Source organism: Gopherus evgoodei, chromosome 24 (assembly GCF_007399415.2).
Source record: "Gopherus evgoodei ecotype Sinaloan lineage chromosome 24, rGopEvg1_v1.p, whole genome shotgun sequence".
Classification (NCBI taxonomy): domain Eukaryota; kingdom Metazoa; phylum Chordata; order Testudines; family Testudinidae; genus Gopherus; species Gopherus evgoodei.
This window is the reverse complement of record NC_044345.1, coordinates 10,137,991-10,154,863: the sequence shown is the minus strand read 5'-3', so window position 1 is coordinate 10,154,863 and position 16,873 is coordinate 10,137,991. Positions and strand designations below refer to the sequence as shown.

Here is a 16,873-nt window from a genome sequence, read left to right as displayed (position 1 = left end):
ACGGGAACCCTGGGAGAGGAGAAAACTAAGGTATGTGACAGAGGTTTGATGGAGCTGTAGTTTAGAGCGAGAAGCCTTGTGACCTTTGTTTGCTAGGGCAGTAAGGAGCACTAAAGAATCAGTTTCTGAGGCAGATAACGAGGGGGAACAGAGAAGCAGATCATCTACATATTGGACTAGAGTGGACCTGGATGGGAAAACAAGGTCAGCTAGGTCTCGGGCTAATGCCTGGGAGAAGTAAGATGGACTTTCCGTATACCCCTGAGGGAGCATGGTCCATGTATATTGCTGTCCCCTGTAGGAAAAGGCAAAGAGGTACTGGGAGTCAGGGTGAACCGGAACAGAAAAGAAAGCAGAACACAAATCAACAACAGTAAAATGAGTTGCAGCTGGTGGGATAGAAGCCAGGATTGTTGCTGGGTTTGGGACAACAGGAAAAGCGGGTATGACAATACGATTAATGGCTCGAAGGTCCTGAACAAATCGCCATGATTTGCCATCAGCTTTTCGAATGGGGAGAATAGGAGTGTTACAAGGACTGGAACAGAGAACAATAATGCCTTGCTCCTGCAGGGCAGTTATGACCTGAGCAATGCCAGCCTCTGCCTCAGGGTTTAAAGGGTACTGGGATAGGCGAGGCAGGGGTTTGGAAGAGTCAACAGTAATGCAGACAGGATCAGTATTTAAGCGGCCCACCTCAGAGGGATGGGTTGGCCACAGAGAGGATGGGACCTGCAAAATTAGGTGCTCAAGGGACGGGACCAGTGGGCAACAAGGGACCGGAGTAGAAAGGGACGTTTCAGACAGGAGGGAGGCTACAGAATCACTCAGGGAAGACTGGGGAATTTGTAAATAGACAGCATCCGGGGACCAGTATATGGTGCAGCCAAGTGTACATAACAGATCCCGACCCAAAAGGTTTACCGGAGTTGAATCAGAGAGAAGGAAGGCATGATCCGCAGAAAGGGGACCAACCTGGACCGGTAGAGGTTTTGAAAGGGGATAAGGGGTTGGGACTCCCGTAATGCCCACAGCAGACATGGTTTTTCCGGAGCGGGGAACCTCAGGCAGGTCGGTAGTACAAACTGCAGAGAGCGAAGCTCCCGTATCAACAAGGAAAGGGAGAGAAAGATCATTGATAGTTAACACACACTCACCCCTGGGAGTGAGAGGTAGTATAGGGGCTAAAATTTCCTGAGGATCCCAGGTGTCCCATCATTGTTGTGGGGCAAAGTAAGGCTGGGGGCTGATTGGCTATGCTGGCAGGGGGTTTAACTGGTTGTTCACAGAGTTACCAGGCCGGCTTGGACACTCATTCTTCCAATGTCCCGGCTGTTTACAGTAATTACAAACATCCCCATAACCCGAAAATCCAGTTCCCTGTCCCCTCCCACGACCATGTCCCTGTCCCTGGTATTTTTCCCGTCCCTGGTACTGTTTGCCCTGCCCTGAATAATGCTGTATTTGCAAGGCCATTAACTGCTGAGCTGATTGTTCTTCCTTTCCTTTTAAAGTACGTTGGCACTGCTCTGCCACTGTTTGCAATTTGTCCATGGTTTCGGTCTCCCATCCAACACTTGTTCGTTTTAGCAGATTGCCAATAGCAGGCAGGAGGCCATTAACAAATGCACTAGCCAGGGCGCCCTGTCCATTTGTATCTAGTTGCTGTATACCAGAATGTTGCAGAAAAATGTCAGTTAGCCGGGTGCGATAGTCGCCCGGGTTTTCTCCATTTATGGCCGTCCAGTTGGTTTTAGGAGTCTATACCCGAGGGATGGTTTCAAATAGATTTTTAGCTCGTTCCTTACACTTTTTTCAGTATTCAGCATTAGGACCAGTGTCTGGCAACGTAGAGTGGCGGTCAGCAGCGAGCCAATCTGCTGCTGTGAGCCATTTTTCATGCTCACTAGGGGCTGTTACAAGTAGCTTGCACAGCTGCAGGAGGTCTGCCTCAGAGGGTTCATAGGTATCACACACTAACAAAAATTCCTCTGCAAATTTGGTAGGATTTTCTTGGGGCTTTGCAAAGCCTTTTACAATTGAAAGGAGCTCAGTTCGAGTCCAGGGTTTATAGCTCGAAGTGGGACTCCCGTCCTGGCCCCCAGTATGCAGGATTCGGAGGGGAGCCTGGATATTTTTAAGGCCCAAGTGCGAGCTTTTACGAGGCAGAGTGTGTCCAGAGGAATGGGCCTCGGCAGTACCGGACAATCCGGACAGGTCTGAACTGGAGATTTCTGGGAATTGTTCCTGAGCTGGGAAATCTGGTGACTGTTGTTTCTGACTTGGGGGTGTGGGGTGGCCGTCTATTGATTCGACGCAAGGCTGCCAGGCCAATTAATGCGTCTTCTTCATCCTCGTCCCCGGAATCTAGCAAGGGGTTTTCTTCGTCTTTTCCCACCTCGAGACAGGAGTATGAAGAGGGGTCTGCTTGGAGAACAGGGTAAAGGGGAGAGCTCGGTCTAGTGGCTGGAAAGGAGGTTTCCAATAAAGCTTTTAACTTATCATTTGAATCTTTGAGAGAGGCGAGTTTCGATTCTGTCCATCTACGATTTACCTCTTCCCACCATTGCATGAAACAATCGACCTCTCCTTTTGCCAATTTAGTTTTAGATTGGCTGAGTTTGTCTTTTAAGACATCTACTCGATCCTTGTCCCAAGATTCTAACAGTGGCCACTGAGTTTTGGGATCTCCCTGAGTTAGCCTAGACCATTTTTCCAGAAACTTACAGGAGCCCAGACCCTTCCTAAAATACATAAAATGAGCCGGAGTTCCTTTAGGGAATTGCCCCGGCTCAGACGTCTAGTTACCAATACATGAGGACTTCACACACCAATCACACAAGAAGGAAATTAGGGTTCGTCAGAGCGATGCCTAGTGCAACACACAAAAGGAGCCCACAGGCTACTGCCTCAATCACCCTTGCTTTCACACTAACGGTTTTACCCAAGGTGCGGTGCGGCTGCGATTGTGCAGATTTCACTCACTCAGACCGCGGGGACAGGAACCCCTCGGTCGGCCGATCTCTGAACGGAGACGGCACCCAGACTCAAACACTCCACAGGGAGGACGGATAGACACAGAGACAGGACAGTCCTCAGTCCGGACAAAACACAGAAATAATTACCTGACCAGATTCCTGATGTCAGATCCCGGGATCCCTACCAGAACAGAATGGGAACCAACAGGTTCGATGGCGTAGAATTCACTGTGGTCATGCGCCTTTCCGTTCTAGTGGAGGACCGCTTGGGCCAAGTGCCCAGGTGCCGGCTGCCACGGTCGTCCTACAAAAACGGTCAGGAATCACACAGCCCCAGTGAAGACGGTTGCCATCTCGGTGGAACTTCCAAATTGTCAAAGTTAGAATCAGGACTCACAATTTGTCAGACCACTCTGTTTATTAGCGCAGCGCTCCGCCAATAACATTCAGAATATGTGAGTGGCCATGCAAGGCCCAGACAGTCTTATTTATACAGATAAAAGAGCGGGAATTAGACAAAGGGACAAAGAGAGCAAAACAGTAAAATTCACCTGGGGCACAGCATGCATATCCTACTTCCTTACTAACTCTTATCGATCTAAGGCTAATACTTCACCAATTGCCCTTAAACGGTGCAATTGTTCTATGTTAATGTCTGTACTCCTGACACCTGGACTGCAACATTCCAACAATTTTGCTTAAAGGTACAGACAGCATTTCTTTAATCCTTTCTATTCTTACAATATAATTCATTCTACTTTCACAGCAAGTATGTCCATCAGCCTTGTTGACAGATGGCTGAGGCATCAGTTTGCCCTTTGTCTCTGAGGAATTGTTTAGCCACCTGACTAATCTGGGGAACACGCTCCAGTCAGTATTTCAGATGATGTCCATAACTTTACATATAACGCTGCTACGTGCATTTTGCCATGATGTTGCTGATCAGCAAGTTATCAGTTTTGAATGGATACCACACAAGGCATACTTTGTACAGATACTCTTACAACAGTCTGTAGGGTGTGAACGCTGGTATTTTCTGTCACAATGGGGCATCGACATACCCCAGACATTGAGACACATGGGACGAAGAGATGCTGGTGAGTGGACAGTGGGGACTGGAGCAGAAAGGGTATTGTACTGCAAAGAGATGACTGTGTGATCCTGTGGTGAGTAGGAATCAGGCAATCTAGGTTTTAGTCCCAACTCTGCCACTGACCTGCTGAATGACTCCAGGTGAGTCTCTTCCAGTCTTTGGGCCTCAATTTTTCTCTGTAAATTGGGATACCGATGCTGATTCCTTTTGGAAAGCACAGCACTTCTGATCTGGGGATAATGTGCTGTGCGAGAGCAAATTATTCTAACTGAAAGATGAAAAATGACAAATTAAATAAATTCTTCTGATTGTTCTTAGTGGCCAGAGGCATTTCTGAATATCAAGGATGTGATGGTGTGGGAATTTTCCATAATATTTTGTATTAATATTGCATGTGCCTCAATTTCCCCATATGGTGCTTGGTTAACTAGGTAGTGGGAAAAGGTTGTTTGCTCATTGCAGAGACCCAGCAATGCAGGAGTGACCGATGTCTAGCTGTTTGGCATCTGGGGCCCCAAGCCCACGGGGAGTCTGAGAAGACAAAGGCCACTCAAATTGCCCAGACATTTGGCAACTAGCGATTAAGGACCATGGATGGCCCACCCTCTGCAGGAAGCCAGCCAGGTGTGACCAGCTGGAAAACAAAGGGCTAAGGAGGTGGGTCAGGTGACAATGTTTCTCCTGGAGCAGAAATAAAGTATGGAGGAAGGGCCCAATGGGGATATGAAGTGGGGGCTCCTAGAGGCAAGAGACGTTTCCTGGACTGGGACCGAAGAGGGGTCAGTCTGTGCTTTGGGCTGACCCAGATGGACCAGGCTGTAACCTTCTGTTCTCTGGGCTAACCAAGGACTTGCCAGGCTGTGTTCCAGATGGCTAATAAACCCTGCTGCTCTCACCATGCTGGCTGACAGTCACTGTGCACCCTGACGGGGGGGGTGAATTTCTCCCTTTGTGTGTTCAGGTCTCTCTCAGGGTCCAGCTCAGCTGGATTCGCTGAAGGGAGCTCACGGTGTGATGCAGGGATGCTGGAGGCTCTGAGGTTTGGCCTAAGGTGGCAGTGAATCCAAGTAGCTTCCCCTAGTGAGAGTGTGACCCTAAAGTGGGTCCAGCGCACTGAAGGGGTCCTCATAGGGACTGTTGCAGAGCTGTGACAAAGGGCAGAGACGCAGTTTCAATGAAACCTAAATAGCAAAGTTCCTGCTTTAACCTGCCTCGTTATTATAGCAGTGGAGGATCTACAGAGCTCCGACATCCTTCTTTGGCTTCATCAGGACCATTCCGCTCCGCCACCTGAATCAACACTCAGTCCCAGCATGCAAATAATCAGCGATAATGCAGTAATGTCAGGTCTATCATGAGCTATTGCATCAACCTGGAGTTTCCTGGCTGGGCTGGGGGAAGTTGTTTTGAAGGGCAATACATTCAGTTACCTGGAACATGAACTAGATTTGACCTTGCTTAATGTTTCTGCGGGAAAACCTCTGCCCAGCCCTGCATACGTGGCTGGAGAGTTCTGGTATTTGTAAGTTGCGTTTGCTTTTATGGGGTGACTCCACTCTCTTTAAAAGGTTAGATCTGCAATTGGCGCATCAGAGGAATAGCTCTGCCTCTCTGGCCAGAAGCTTCTGATGCTGAAATCTGCAGTTAGACGCCTCAGCAACACTGGAACTAGGGACCAGGTGAGTCCTGATCCTTCCTTTATTACATTACTCCGTGATGTCATGTAGCAGTAGTTGTGATATGTCAACACGACAAATAGTAGCTTTAAAAAGCCCTAGACATTGTTGGTTTCTCTACATCTGTAAAATGAGGATAATGCTACGGAGCTGCTCTGGAAAGTGCTTTGAGATCCACTCATGAACAGCACTAGGCATTATTATTACACAGCATCAGCATGGGTCCATCTGGCTGCCCAGCACCACAGCACACATGAGCCTCAATGCACTTATCCTCAGAGCACCCTGGTGAAGTAGGGATGGTTTTCACCCGTTTTACAGCTGGGGAGCTGAGCCCAGAGAGAGCCCATCACCTGCCTGAGGAGTCAGTGACAGGGGGAGAATTGAACCCACCTCTCCTGAATCTGAGCCTTAACAAACCCCCTCTGCCTGCCGCTAGCCCTGGTAGCTGTGCTGCAGGGCCCTTTGGCTGGGCTTGTAAAGCTGTGGCTGTGCCGTGTGCAGGCAGGATCCATGGCAGGAGTGAAACGTACTGGTGTCAGTTCTGCTGCAAAGCAAGGAGAGAGACTCCTAGAGAAAGGTCTGAAATGGGACTAGGGTACTGATCCCCTCGCTTCCCTTCCCTGGACCTGATCCCAGCACTGACTGGGCCAGTGTGAGGCATTCCATTGACTTCAATGGGCTTCAGCTCAGGCACTATCTGCCTCAGTTTCCCCATCTGCAAAATGATACAATGAGACCTGTCCACCCTACAGCAGTGATGCGAGGCTCAGTTAGCAGAAGGGGTACAGGGGGAGGGCTTGTTCTGTGCACGTAATGCTACTTGGATTCCTCCCAGTGCCCTGTGCAGCACCATGGTCCCCGGTGCTCCCCTCCCAGCCCAGCTCACCTCAGCTTCCCACCCCACAAGCCCATCACTGAGCCCTCAGTGGGCTCTGAAGATGAGAACTGCTCTCAGGATGTCACTGAAAACCCCGTTGAACTCAAGGGCTGCAGGGTTAGTGCCACGGGCAGGTTATGCAGAGAGCCAGGGCAGCGCTGGGAGCAGGAGGTTTGAGGAAGAGCCACCCCCCACCCCACCTCCTGTTCTCTGTGACACTAACTAGCCCCAACCTGGCTATTAACCAGCTGATTAACTGTTTTCCCTGCTACAAAGTCAACAATGAAGCAACTCGCTCTCCTGCTGCTCCTCATCTCAGTGAGCAGGGCGACCCCTTGCGGTAAGTGGCTGTTTCGTTTTCCTCTTCTGGGAACTAATTTGCCCAAACTCAGACCCTGCCTCTGGGGCCAGGGCTGTGATACATGCAGGGGAGAGCTGGGCGGGTTGCTACAGGGGAGGCTTTGCTGCTACACAAGTGAGGCAATAACGACCCCAACTGGCAGGTAGCCTCCTTCCACCCCAGCTCACCAGGAACCTGCTCCAGTGAATTTCTTCTGTCCGTACCCTGGAGCCCAGGGATTACTTGTATTACTCTAGGTTATGGTCATGCCGAGGTGCCCCGGTCCTGGACCAGTTCCTGTGGTTCCAGGCACGGTACAAACCCAGAACAGCCCCTAATGGCTGACAATCTAGAGTATAAAATGTTTGACTCTGAAGCCGTTCTGGCCCCATACATAGTAACAGAGAAAACTCCTAACTAACCCCAAGCCACCCCCTGTGTAGCCGAGAACATGGGTGCTGCTGAACTGAAACTCGCCATCCGTGACCTGCTGGAGAACTGGGAAGAGACGTCCTGCTCCCAGAGTGGCCAGAGCTACCAGAGCCTGCCCCGCAGCTGCAAGGAAATTAAAGCCACCCGGGACGGGGCTGGAGGTGAGTGTGGAGGAAGCATCCCTGGACCCGCAGAAGCTGCTTTGCCTCTGTTGGTTGCCTGCTCCAGACCCAGTGTAAAGGCCACAGCTGGGTCCAGTCAGTTCAGATGCACCCAGGCGTCTCTGTGACAGGAGCAGGGGCACCGGTCTGCCTGTGGGCACAGTGGGGAACCGCATTACTGGGTTGGCTGTGAGACGCCCTGCCAGCCCCAGCAGGTAGGAGATGTGCTGCAGCTGACAGCTCCTTCCTGCTCCAGCCTGTCTGTCTTGCCAGCAAACTCCTCAGGGCCCTCCCAGCCTAAACCTCACCTAGCCAGTAACTCCGTGAACTCCAGCCCCCGAGCTCCCTGCAGCACACAGCCCCTAGCACTGCACAGACCAGGAACAACAGCTTGATATCTTGACTGGAGCTAACAAGCACCTCAGTTCAGTCAAAGCACGGGCTCGGGTTAGAGAAACAGTCAAACCAGTTTATTGAGTAAAGCGAGGGAGGCTTGAAGTGAGTTCCAGTAGACGGGCTCCAGCCAGAAAATGCTCCCAATAAACAAAATTAAAACTACGCTGTCTAACGGCAAAGACGTAAGTTCACATGGTTTGTTCCAGGCGTTTCCCGACCAAACTTCCTTTCCCAGCAGTGGCTGGTTAGTTCTTATCAGGATCCCCACAAAGTCCCAGGTTCTGTTCTTCCTTGTCTCCACCGGTGAAGGAAATTTAGGGGTTCACTCCCCTCGTTTTATAGCCCAATAACCCTTTGAAATGGATCCAGCCAGCATTCTTGTTCCTGCTGGGGTAGGTGCCAGCCTATCTTCACCCTGCTGGAATGGGTGCCAGGCTGTTCCTGCTGCCTCCCATGTGGATGAGTCACCCACTGAATTTGGCCGCACCCAGTTTGAGGTGTTGGCCCCTTTCCTTCGTCTGGAGAAAGTCTGTTGATGAACTGCCTTCACATCCGGTTTAAATGCCATGAAGCTGTAGCCGTGTCGGTCCAGGGATAATAGAGAGACCAGGGGACCCATTACCTGACACCTTTTCGATACAGCGAGGTGGGGTATACGGAGCTGCTCAGGCCAGCTGAACGTCACTGCGAGGAACTAGGGAGCCCCTGGCCCTAGGGATGCTCTTAGTGTCACACTGGCTCATTCTGAATACATCCACAGGCTGACTCCATCAGGGCTGGGACTGACGATGAGCAAGGGCCCTTTGGCCGGGGCGAGCGTTGTGCGCTAAGCCAAGTACCGGGGTCCTCCCTTCTGCTGGAGCGACACGAGAACTCAGCTCTCTGCCAGCGCCCTGCTGCTTAGGCCCCCGCCACACACAGCAGCTGCTGGCGGAGAAAAGCTCATTGGGGCTCATTGGGACAGTGCAGGACGCATCCCTGCAGTGCCTCCTGCTGGCCGTCTTGGGGAATTAGCTCTCCAGCCCTCGGAGCGCCCTCTGCAGGCTGGAGTCCCGCAGCCCTCCGTGTCCCTCCCAGGACCTCGGTGCCCTTTTCCCTGGGGTGCTGCCCCTCCAGGGAATACTCCACAGATCTGGGTCTCCCCTCTGCGAGGAACCCTCACCCTCTATCCCCACCTTGCCTCAGCCTATGAGCTACTGCGGGAGGTCCACTCGAGCCATGGAACCAGCGGACCCTCCGCAGGCACGCCTGCGAGAGGTCCACCGGAGCCGCCTGCCTCCCTCCCGGCAACCGGCAGAGTGCCCCCCGCTGCATGCCACCCCAAGCATGCGCTTGGCGTGCTGGGGCCTGGAGCCGGCCCTGCCTGCAGGACTCAGACAGGGAGGCCAGAGACTGCTCTTGGGGCTGAGACCCTCCAGCGCCAGGTGTCATCCAGGCCGGGGCGGGTGCTCAGCACCTTTGACAATCCAGGTGTAGCCAGTGGGTGGCAGATTCTTTGCCTGGCTCTGTTCCACCCATTGTGCACCACAGGCTCAGGCCCAAAAGAGGGACACAGCACAGGAACACACACAGCAGGTGAGCCCGGGGCCTTCCCTTAGCACAAATTGCCCCCAGGCCTGATTCTCAGTTACACTTAGGTCTGGTCTGCGCATGGCATCTGTCCTGATGTCACTGTGTCAGGTCAGGGGATGGTTTTTCCTCATATATTGATACCAATCTAGTCCCAGTGTGAACATAGTTATACTGGGAGCTAGGTGCCTTAGACAGGAACAGCCTATTTCCTTCCCCTATGGGAATGGCTATCCCAGTATAAAGCCCCTTTAAGCCAGTATAAATTGTGTCCACACTAAGGAGTCGTAGCACTGTAACTACACTGGTATCATTAAAGTGCTACAGCTTGTGTGTGGAAAGGCTCACGCCCCGTTCTCTGGGAGTCCCTGTAATCTGCACTCACCTCCCACTGCCAAGGGGGCTTTAGTGTCCCTGGGAATCGGGCCACTCTGCTTCTGGATGTAGGGGCATGTCCTGCTCCAGTGACTCTGGGTTTGTGCCCTGCTGCAGGGCACTAGAAGCTCCTCACCTGAGTGTTTCCCATTTAATGGCTGGCTCCGAAAGGGCCCTGCCCCTTTCCCCGGCCCTGACTGACTAGCTCGGTGCTTCCCCCTTCCCATCCTGCCCCCTGCAGATGGGATTTACACCCTGCTCACCGAGAATGGTGAGACCTACCAGACCTTCTGTGACATGACCACCAAGGGGGGCGGCTGGACCCTCGTGGCCAGCGTGCATGAGAACAACGCCTACGGCAAGTGCACCAATGGCGATCGCTGGTCCAGCCAGCAAGGGAGCAACGTCAACTACCCAGAGGGAGAAGGCAACTGGGCCAATTACAACACCTTCGGCTCCGCGATGGGCTCCACCAGTGACGACTACAAGGTGAGGTCCCCTTCTCCATGGCCAATAGCTACCTGCTGGGGAGAGAGGGAGCGTTAGAATGTGGTTGAATGCACATGGGCATGGGGATTATATGGGGAGATGGTCCAGTGGTGCAGGCACTGGTGTAGAGCTAGGCAGCCCTGGCTTCCATTCACTGCCCTGCCACTGATCCCCTGTGTGATCTAGGGAAAGTCACCTAGTCTCTGTGCCTCAGTTCTCCCCTGTACAGTGGGGATTGTGCTTCTCTGCCTTGTGGGGTGGGTGTTACAATAAATATACCACAGCTGGTGATGTGCCCAGATGCCCCGGTGATGTAAATACCTGGGATGTGGCTGAGAGGTTTCAACTGGGTCCTCGCTTTTCAGAATCCTGGTTATTATGATCTGCAAGCCCAGGACCTGTCCGTGTGGCACGTAACCAACAAGACGCCCCTGAAGGAATGGAAGAACAGGTCCATCCTGAGGTACCACACCGAGACCGGCTTTCTGTCCTCGGAGGGGGGCAATCTCCTCAGACTCTACCAGGTGATGGCGTTGGGCTGGGGGCTTTGGAGGGGCGTGTGCAGGAGGGTCTGGGCGGCTCTGCTGGCCCCAATGTAGATGGAGGAGCTGGGGTGGGAAAATTCTCAACGCTCTAAAAGCGCTCCATGCTGGGGAGCTGACAATGGGACAAGGAGCCTTCCCCTTGACACAGCCCGTTGGAATCTGACAGTGACCTTGGTGTGAGATGAGCTGGCCGTGCTCAGGCAACTGCTGGTGTTCATGTCCCAAACCAGCAACCCCCATTGTCTCTGTGCTGACAGACTCAGCAGAGAGGCTGAATGGGCCACGGAGACTTACCCCACCTCACACCCTGGAGATGGGGGGCCATTGGACACAGGTGATTTGGTGCTAGACCAGGCCCTCAACTCACTCTTGAGACCCGGCTTTGGGATTCAGGTGTCCTACCGGGGTATTTCCTCAGTGCCAGGGTGGTGGGTAATGAGGTTCAACACATGCTGATTCTCACCCGCATTGTGCCAGCCCCTAGCAGACCTCCCAGAGACCAGGGCTGTCATGGTATCTTTCCCCAATCTGAACCTTAGAGTCCAAAAGTTGGGGTACCAGCATGAATTCCTTTAAGCTTAATTACCAGCTTAGATTTGATAAGCTGCCACCAATCAGGAATTCCAGTGCCTGATACACCCTGGTCCCCCCAACACCTTCCCTGGGGACCCCTAAGACCCAGACCCCCTGGATCTTAACACAAGGAAAGTAAACCCCTTTCCTCACCGTTGCCTCTCCCAGACCTCCCCTCCCTAGGTTACCCTGGAAGATTACCGTGATTCAAACTCCTTGAATCTTAAAGCAAAGGGATTCTCCCTTCTCCCCTCCCTTCCCCTTCCCTGTTAAGTACAGACTCAATTCCCTTGAGCCTCAACAAGGGGAAAAATCAGACAGGTCTTAAAAGCAAAACTTTTAATAAAAAAAGAAAGAAAAAAGGTAAAAGTTATCTCTGTAATTTAGATGGTAAAAGTTACAGGGTCTGTCAGCTTATAGAAACTGGAGAAAAGCCTCCTCCAGCAGAAATACAATTTAAAATACTTCCAGCAAACTACACATTTGCAAATACAGAAAACAATCAAAAGACTATAACCACCTTTTTTACTAAATACTCACTGTTCTGAATATATAAGAGACTGTAACAGGGAGATTGGCAAGAAACCTGGTTGCACGTCTAGTCCCTTCCAGGACCCAGAGAGAACAAAGCCAAACCCCAAAAAAACAAACAAAGGCTTCCCTCCACCGAGATTTGAAAGTATCTTGTTTCCTGATTGGTCCTCTGGTCACATGTTTGGTTCCCTGTTTGTTAACCCTTTACAGGTAAAAGAGACATTAACCCTTAACTATCTGTTTATGACAAGGGCCTCACGGTGCTAGGTGCTGCACGGACCCAAAATAGAACAACAGTCCCTGCCCCACACAGTCCCTGCCCCATGTGGGCAGCAGTACTGATTGAACAAATCACCCATCGAGCATTTGTCAGTGAACGCTGCATTGTTTGAGCTGGAGCTGCCCTGATTCAGGGACAGAAACTAACACTGGATTCTCGCTGTGTTTGTGTCTCCCAGAAATACCCAGTGAAATATGGCGCCGGCGTCTGCAAGACCAACAATGGCCCATCTGTGCCCGTCATCTACGATTACGGCGATGCCCAGCAAACCGCCAACTATTACTCTCCAAACGGCCGAAGTAAGTCTGCAGTGAGCATGCGGGTTCTCCGTCTCCACTCGCACAGATCAGCCCTGCCCAGGGCTTAAATTCTCACTCCTGGGGGAATTCTGTGCCAAAACATTAAAAATTCTGCACACAATATTTTAAAATTCTGTAAATGTTTCTTGTCAAGCCAGTTTCAGTTATGTTGGTAATTTATTTAAAAATACCTGTCAGCAAGTCTGTTTGTGACAATACAGAACCACAAAAATTTCCCCTGAGGAGTAGAGAGTTAAAGAAACCCCTGTGACAACCCAGATCCTGCTTCTCTACCTCCTCTCTCCCAGAGCCCAGCTGGGGGGACAGACAGTCACACCTTCATCCTCCCACAGCACAGCCGCAGCCCCCCCCAGCCAATATACCCGAACCCCCTTCGCCCCAGAGCCCAGCCACAGCCCCCCTTTGCCCAGACACCTGCACCCCTTCCCCACAGGGCCCAGCCGCAGCATCCCTGCAGCCCAGGCACCCACCCCGCTCCTCCTCAGAGCCCAGGGATCCAAAGGAAGACACAGACTAATGCTGGGGCTTGGGCAGGGCCTGCACAGAGTTTGCTGCGCACTGCCTCCTTTCCTTAGCTGCTGGGAACCCTCTAGCTCTCTCCCCCTGCCCCCCAGCAGTGTCTTCTATGTGCAAGCTGGGCTAGGCTGGATCCAGCAGCCCCCACTGGTGGCCAGCAGCACTGCAACCCATTTCTGTGGGGGGAAAGGAAATTCTGCACAAAACCCCATTAATTTCTGCAAAATTCTGCATCGTGCGGTGTCACAGAATTCCCCCAGGAGTATTTCCCAGAGCCTCCCCCCCCATGTACCCACCCCCAACATGCTATAAAAACACCAGGGGGTGTGTGAAAATATTTACCAGAGCTCTGCTTTGGACAACTCCATCCGAATTTAAGCCCTGGGCCTGTTCCAGCCTGGATGATCTTTGTTTAGAGCAGCGATACTCAGACCTCAGAGGTTCTGGAGTCAAATTAGCGAACAGCATTACCCAAAAGAGTCACAGGAGTAGGAATTCATTGTTTCATTTACTATGGTACTAGTCATACTTAAATAGTAGGACAGGCAAAATATTTATATGTTATTCTCACAGCAAATAAGTTAATAACTGAGTGCCAGTTGATAACTTAACTGGTTAATAACATAGTAAAAACATCCTGATTGGTTAATAACTTAGACTGGTTAATAATTAAATCAAACAGTGTTTTAATATCAATATATCGTGCTGCAAAGAGCCGCAGGAGACGCATTGAAGAGCCACCTATGGCTGGCAGCTGTAGTCTGAGTATCACTGATTTAGAGAAAGGGAAAATGATGCAACGAGAGAGCAAATGGAAAATCCCCAGGAGAGAGCACGGTGTGTGTTCCCCACTTGAACATGCTACACAGACCAGCTCTTAGGAATGTAAAGATGCCCTGCAGGTGACAGAGCTGTGAACAGCACAACTGAGACTGGTAATTCCTGATCATCCCTGGGGCTGGAGTTCCGGATCCTTAGTCCCTGTTCATTCCCAGTTCACACATAGGGACTTACTGAACGGGACGGGCTGAGATCGGCGAACTCTTCCTTCACTTCACGGCAAACAATGGTTCTGACTTCTCCTTTTCTGTCGCCAGCTGAATTTGTTCCTGGCTACATCCAGTTCCGTGTGTTTAATACTGAGAAGGCGGCCATGGCTCTGTGTCCTGGGGTGAAAGTGACCGGCTGTAACACCGAGCATGTGAGTATCTGGCCAGGGTGGGGGTTAGCAAAGGCCAGCTGATCAGCCTTGGGGCTGCCCAGTGTCACTGTCAGAGCTGGCCAGCTGCACAAGAACTGCTTTTAGCTCAGCACTGGCGCAGGGTAGGTTCAGTTTGTGCCCCCTATGCCAGCAGGGACAGCTGTACACGTGGAAGCAGTCATCCCCCAGGACAGGCCAAGGGGGTGGATGTTAAATCTCTCCTTTGGGGAGACTTGCTGGGAGGGAACAGCTCACAGGAGCTCTGTTGTCAGAAGCTGCTGTGGGCACTTTGCACCACTGGGAAGTCTTCCAAGGTATAATTTCTGCTAGCAGGGGGCCTGCAGCCAAAGCATCTGCCACAGGGAGCCGAGAGTGAATCAACCCTTCTCATGGTCTGCTCCTGACCCAGAGAGGTCCATGGGACTCTGAGTTGTAGCTAGGGCCCTACCAAATTCCTGGCCATGAAAAATGTGTCATGGACTGTGAAATCTGATTTTCCCCCATGAAATCTCATCTTCTGTGTGTTTTTACTCTATACTATGCAAAGTTCCTGGGGTAGACCAGCATATCTCAAACTGAGGGTCCAGACCCAAAAAGGGATTTGCAGGGTGTCACAAGGTTATTTTAGGGGGATCCCTGGCGGTGGCTCTGCCTTCAGAGCTGGGATCCCGGCCAGCAGCCGCCGCTTTCCAGCTGCCCAGCAATGAAGGCAGCGCCGCCGCCAGCAGCAGCACAGAAGTAAGGGTAGAAGTTCCGCAACCCCCCCTACAATAACCTTGTGACCCCAGCTCCTTTTTGGGTCAGGACCCCTACAATTACAACACCGTGAAATTTCAGATTTAAATAGCTAACATCAAGAAATTTACGATTTTTAAAATCCTATGACCTGGAAATTGACCAAAATGGACCATGAATTTGGTAGGGCCCTAGCGGTAGCATTTGTAATAATAATCCCTAGCTCTGGTATGGCTTTTTTCAAAGTGCTGCACAGAGGAGGTCAGTATCATCACCCCCATTTTACAGAAGAGGAAACTGAGGCACAGAGGCAGAGCCTGGAATAAAACCCAGATCACCTGAGTCCCAGTCTAGTGCTGTAGTCACTCAGCCATGCTGCCTTCACAGCTCAAGACTTGATTTCTGTTCTAGGATGTGATACGCACCAATGCAGCCCCTTCCCCAGCAACCCCTTCTCTGGTGCCTTCACATATCCACAGATGCAAAGGCCAGAAGGGCCAGTATGATGGATCTTCCAGTCTGGCCTCCTGCGTAGCACATGCCAGAGAAGCTCCCACAGGGATTCCTGCATCAAGCTTTCTGGCCCCTGCCAAACTTCCCAGTGCAGGTCTCCCCCAAACTCCTGTGGTAAAGGATAAATCGTGAGCACCTTGGGGCATGGGCCGTATTTATGTTCTGTGTCTGTACAGCACCTAGCACCATAGGGTCTGTCCAGGACTGGGGCTCTGAAGCAGTACTGCAATGAAAACAATAAATAATAACAACAAAACCCAATGGCCAAAACCAGCCCTGCCCCTTGTGCAGGCATTCTCACTAGTGCAAAGTGAGTGGCAAACGCTGGCATCTGGGGACCCATTGCACCGGGGTAAGGGACTGCACAAGAGTTGGGGCAATGGAGGCTCTACTCTCAAGAGTTAGGAAGGGATTTAAACCTTCATGCTTCAGGGATCTGCTGCTCTCTAACTGTGAGGGATCAGGAGGTAACTTTCTCTGCGGGCAGATTATTTGCCAACTGGCTGTAGCAGGGTTTTTGCACTTTCCTCTGAAGCATCTGGCACTGTCCTGGAGACAGGAGAGTGGCTAGATGGGCCCCTGCTCTGCTCCTGTCTGGCAATTCCTCTGTACTCTCCACAGCACTGCATAGGTGGAGGAGGCTTCTTCCCAGAAGGGAACCCGATTCAGTGTGGCGATTTCCCTGCCTTTGACTGGAATGGCTATGGAACCCATCAGCACTGGAGCGTATCCAAGGAGATGATTGAATCCACAGTGCTGCTGTTCTACCGCTGAGTTCGGAAAGGCTGGCGTGATCCAGTGAAGGACTCTGCATCACTCCAGACACAGTACTTCCTGGGAGGAGAATTATGGCCTCAACTATGGACATCTGTGATGCAAATAAAGAAAGTGAAGTGCGCTGGTGTCTCGGTGTGATTTACTCCCCTTGTGACCCAGAGAGGGCTGAGAGGTTCTCAGCACCAGTCAGGATCAGGCACTGCTCTCATTACGAACACCTAGCCCTTAGCTAGCTCTCTGGATCCCTAGATCTCAAAGTACTTTACCAAAGAGGACGGGACACTTTTTTACATGTTACAGATGTGAGGAATAAGGCCCAGGAAGTGATGAAGTTGTCATGGCTCCTGAGTTAGCTACACCTCTCCCCCTCATGTCTCCTTGAGGGACTCCCACCTCGATGTCAGGCCTTCAGCTGTCACTCTTTTCGGGGCTGGATTCTGCAATCCCCTCTCTCCAAAGCAGGGACTGGGCTGCAATTCACAACGATCAG

General features: G+C 51.6%; 1 protein-coding gene across 1 annotated transcript; it reads left to right on the top strand.

The window, feature by feature from the left end:
- The first annotated feature begins 5,527 nt into the window (after positions 1–5,527).
- On the top strand, positions 5,528–16,503 carry LOC115639584 (intelectin-like protein). The gene is made up of 8 exons (XM_030542545.1): positions 5,528–5,750; positions 6,904–6,967; positions 7,411–7,560; positions 10,142–10,389; positions 10,755–10,913; positions 12,500–12,620; positions 14,255–14,358; positions 16,228–16,503. The coding sequence occupies exons 1-8, from the start codon at positions 5,700–5,702 to the stop codon at positions 16,378–16,380; spliced, it is 1,050 nt and encodes a 349-aa protein (XP_030398405.1). The 5' UTR covers positions 5,528–5,699; the 3' UTR covers positions 16,381–16,503.
- Positions 16,504–16,873: the final 370 nt, after the last annotated feature.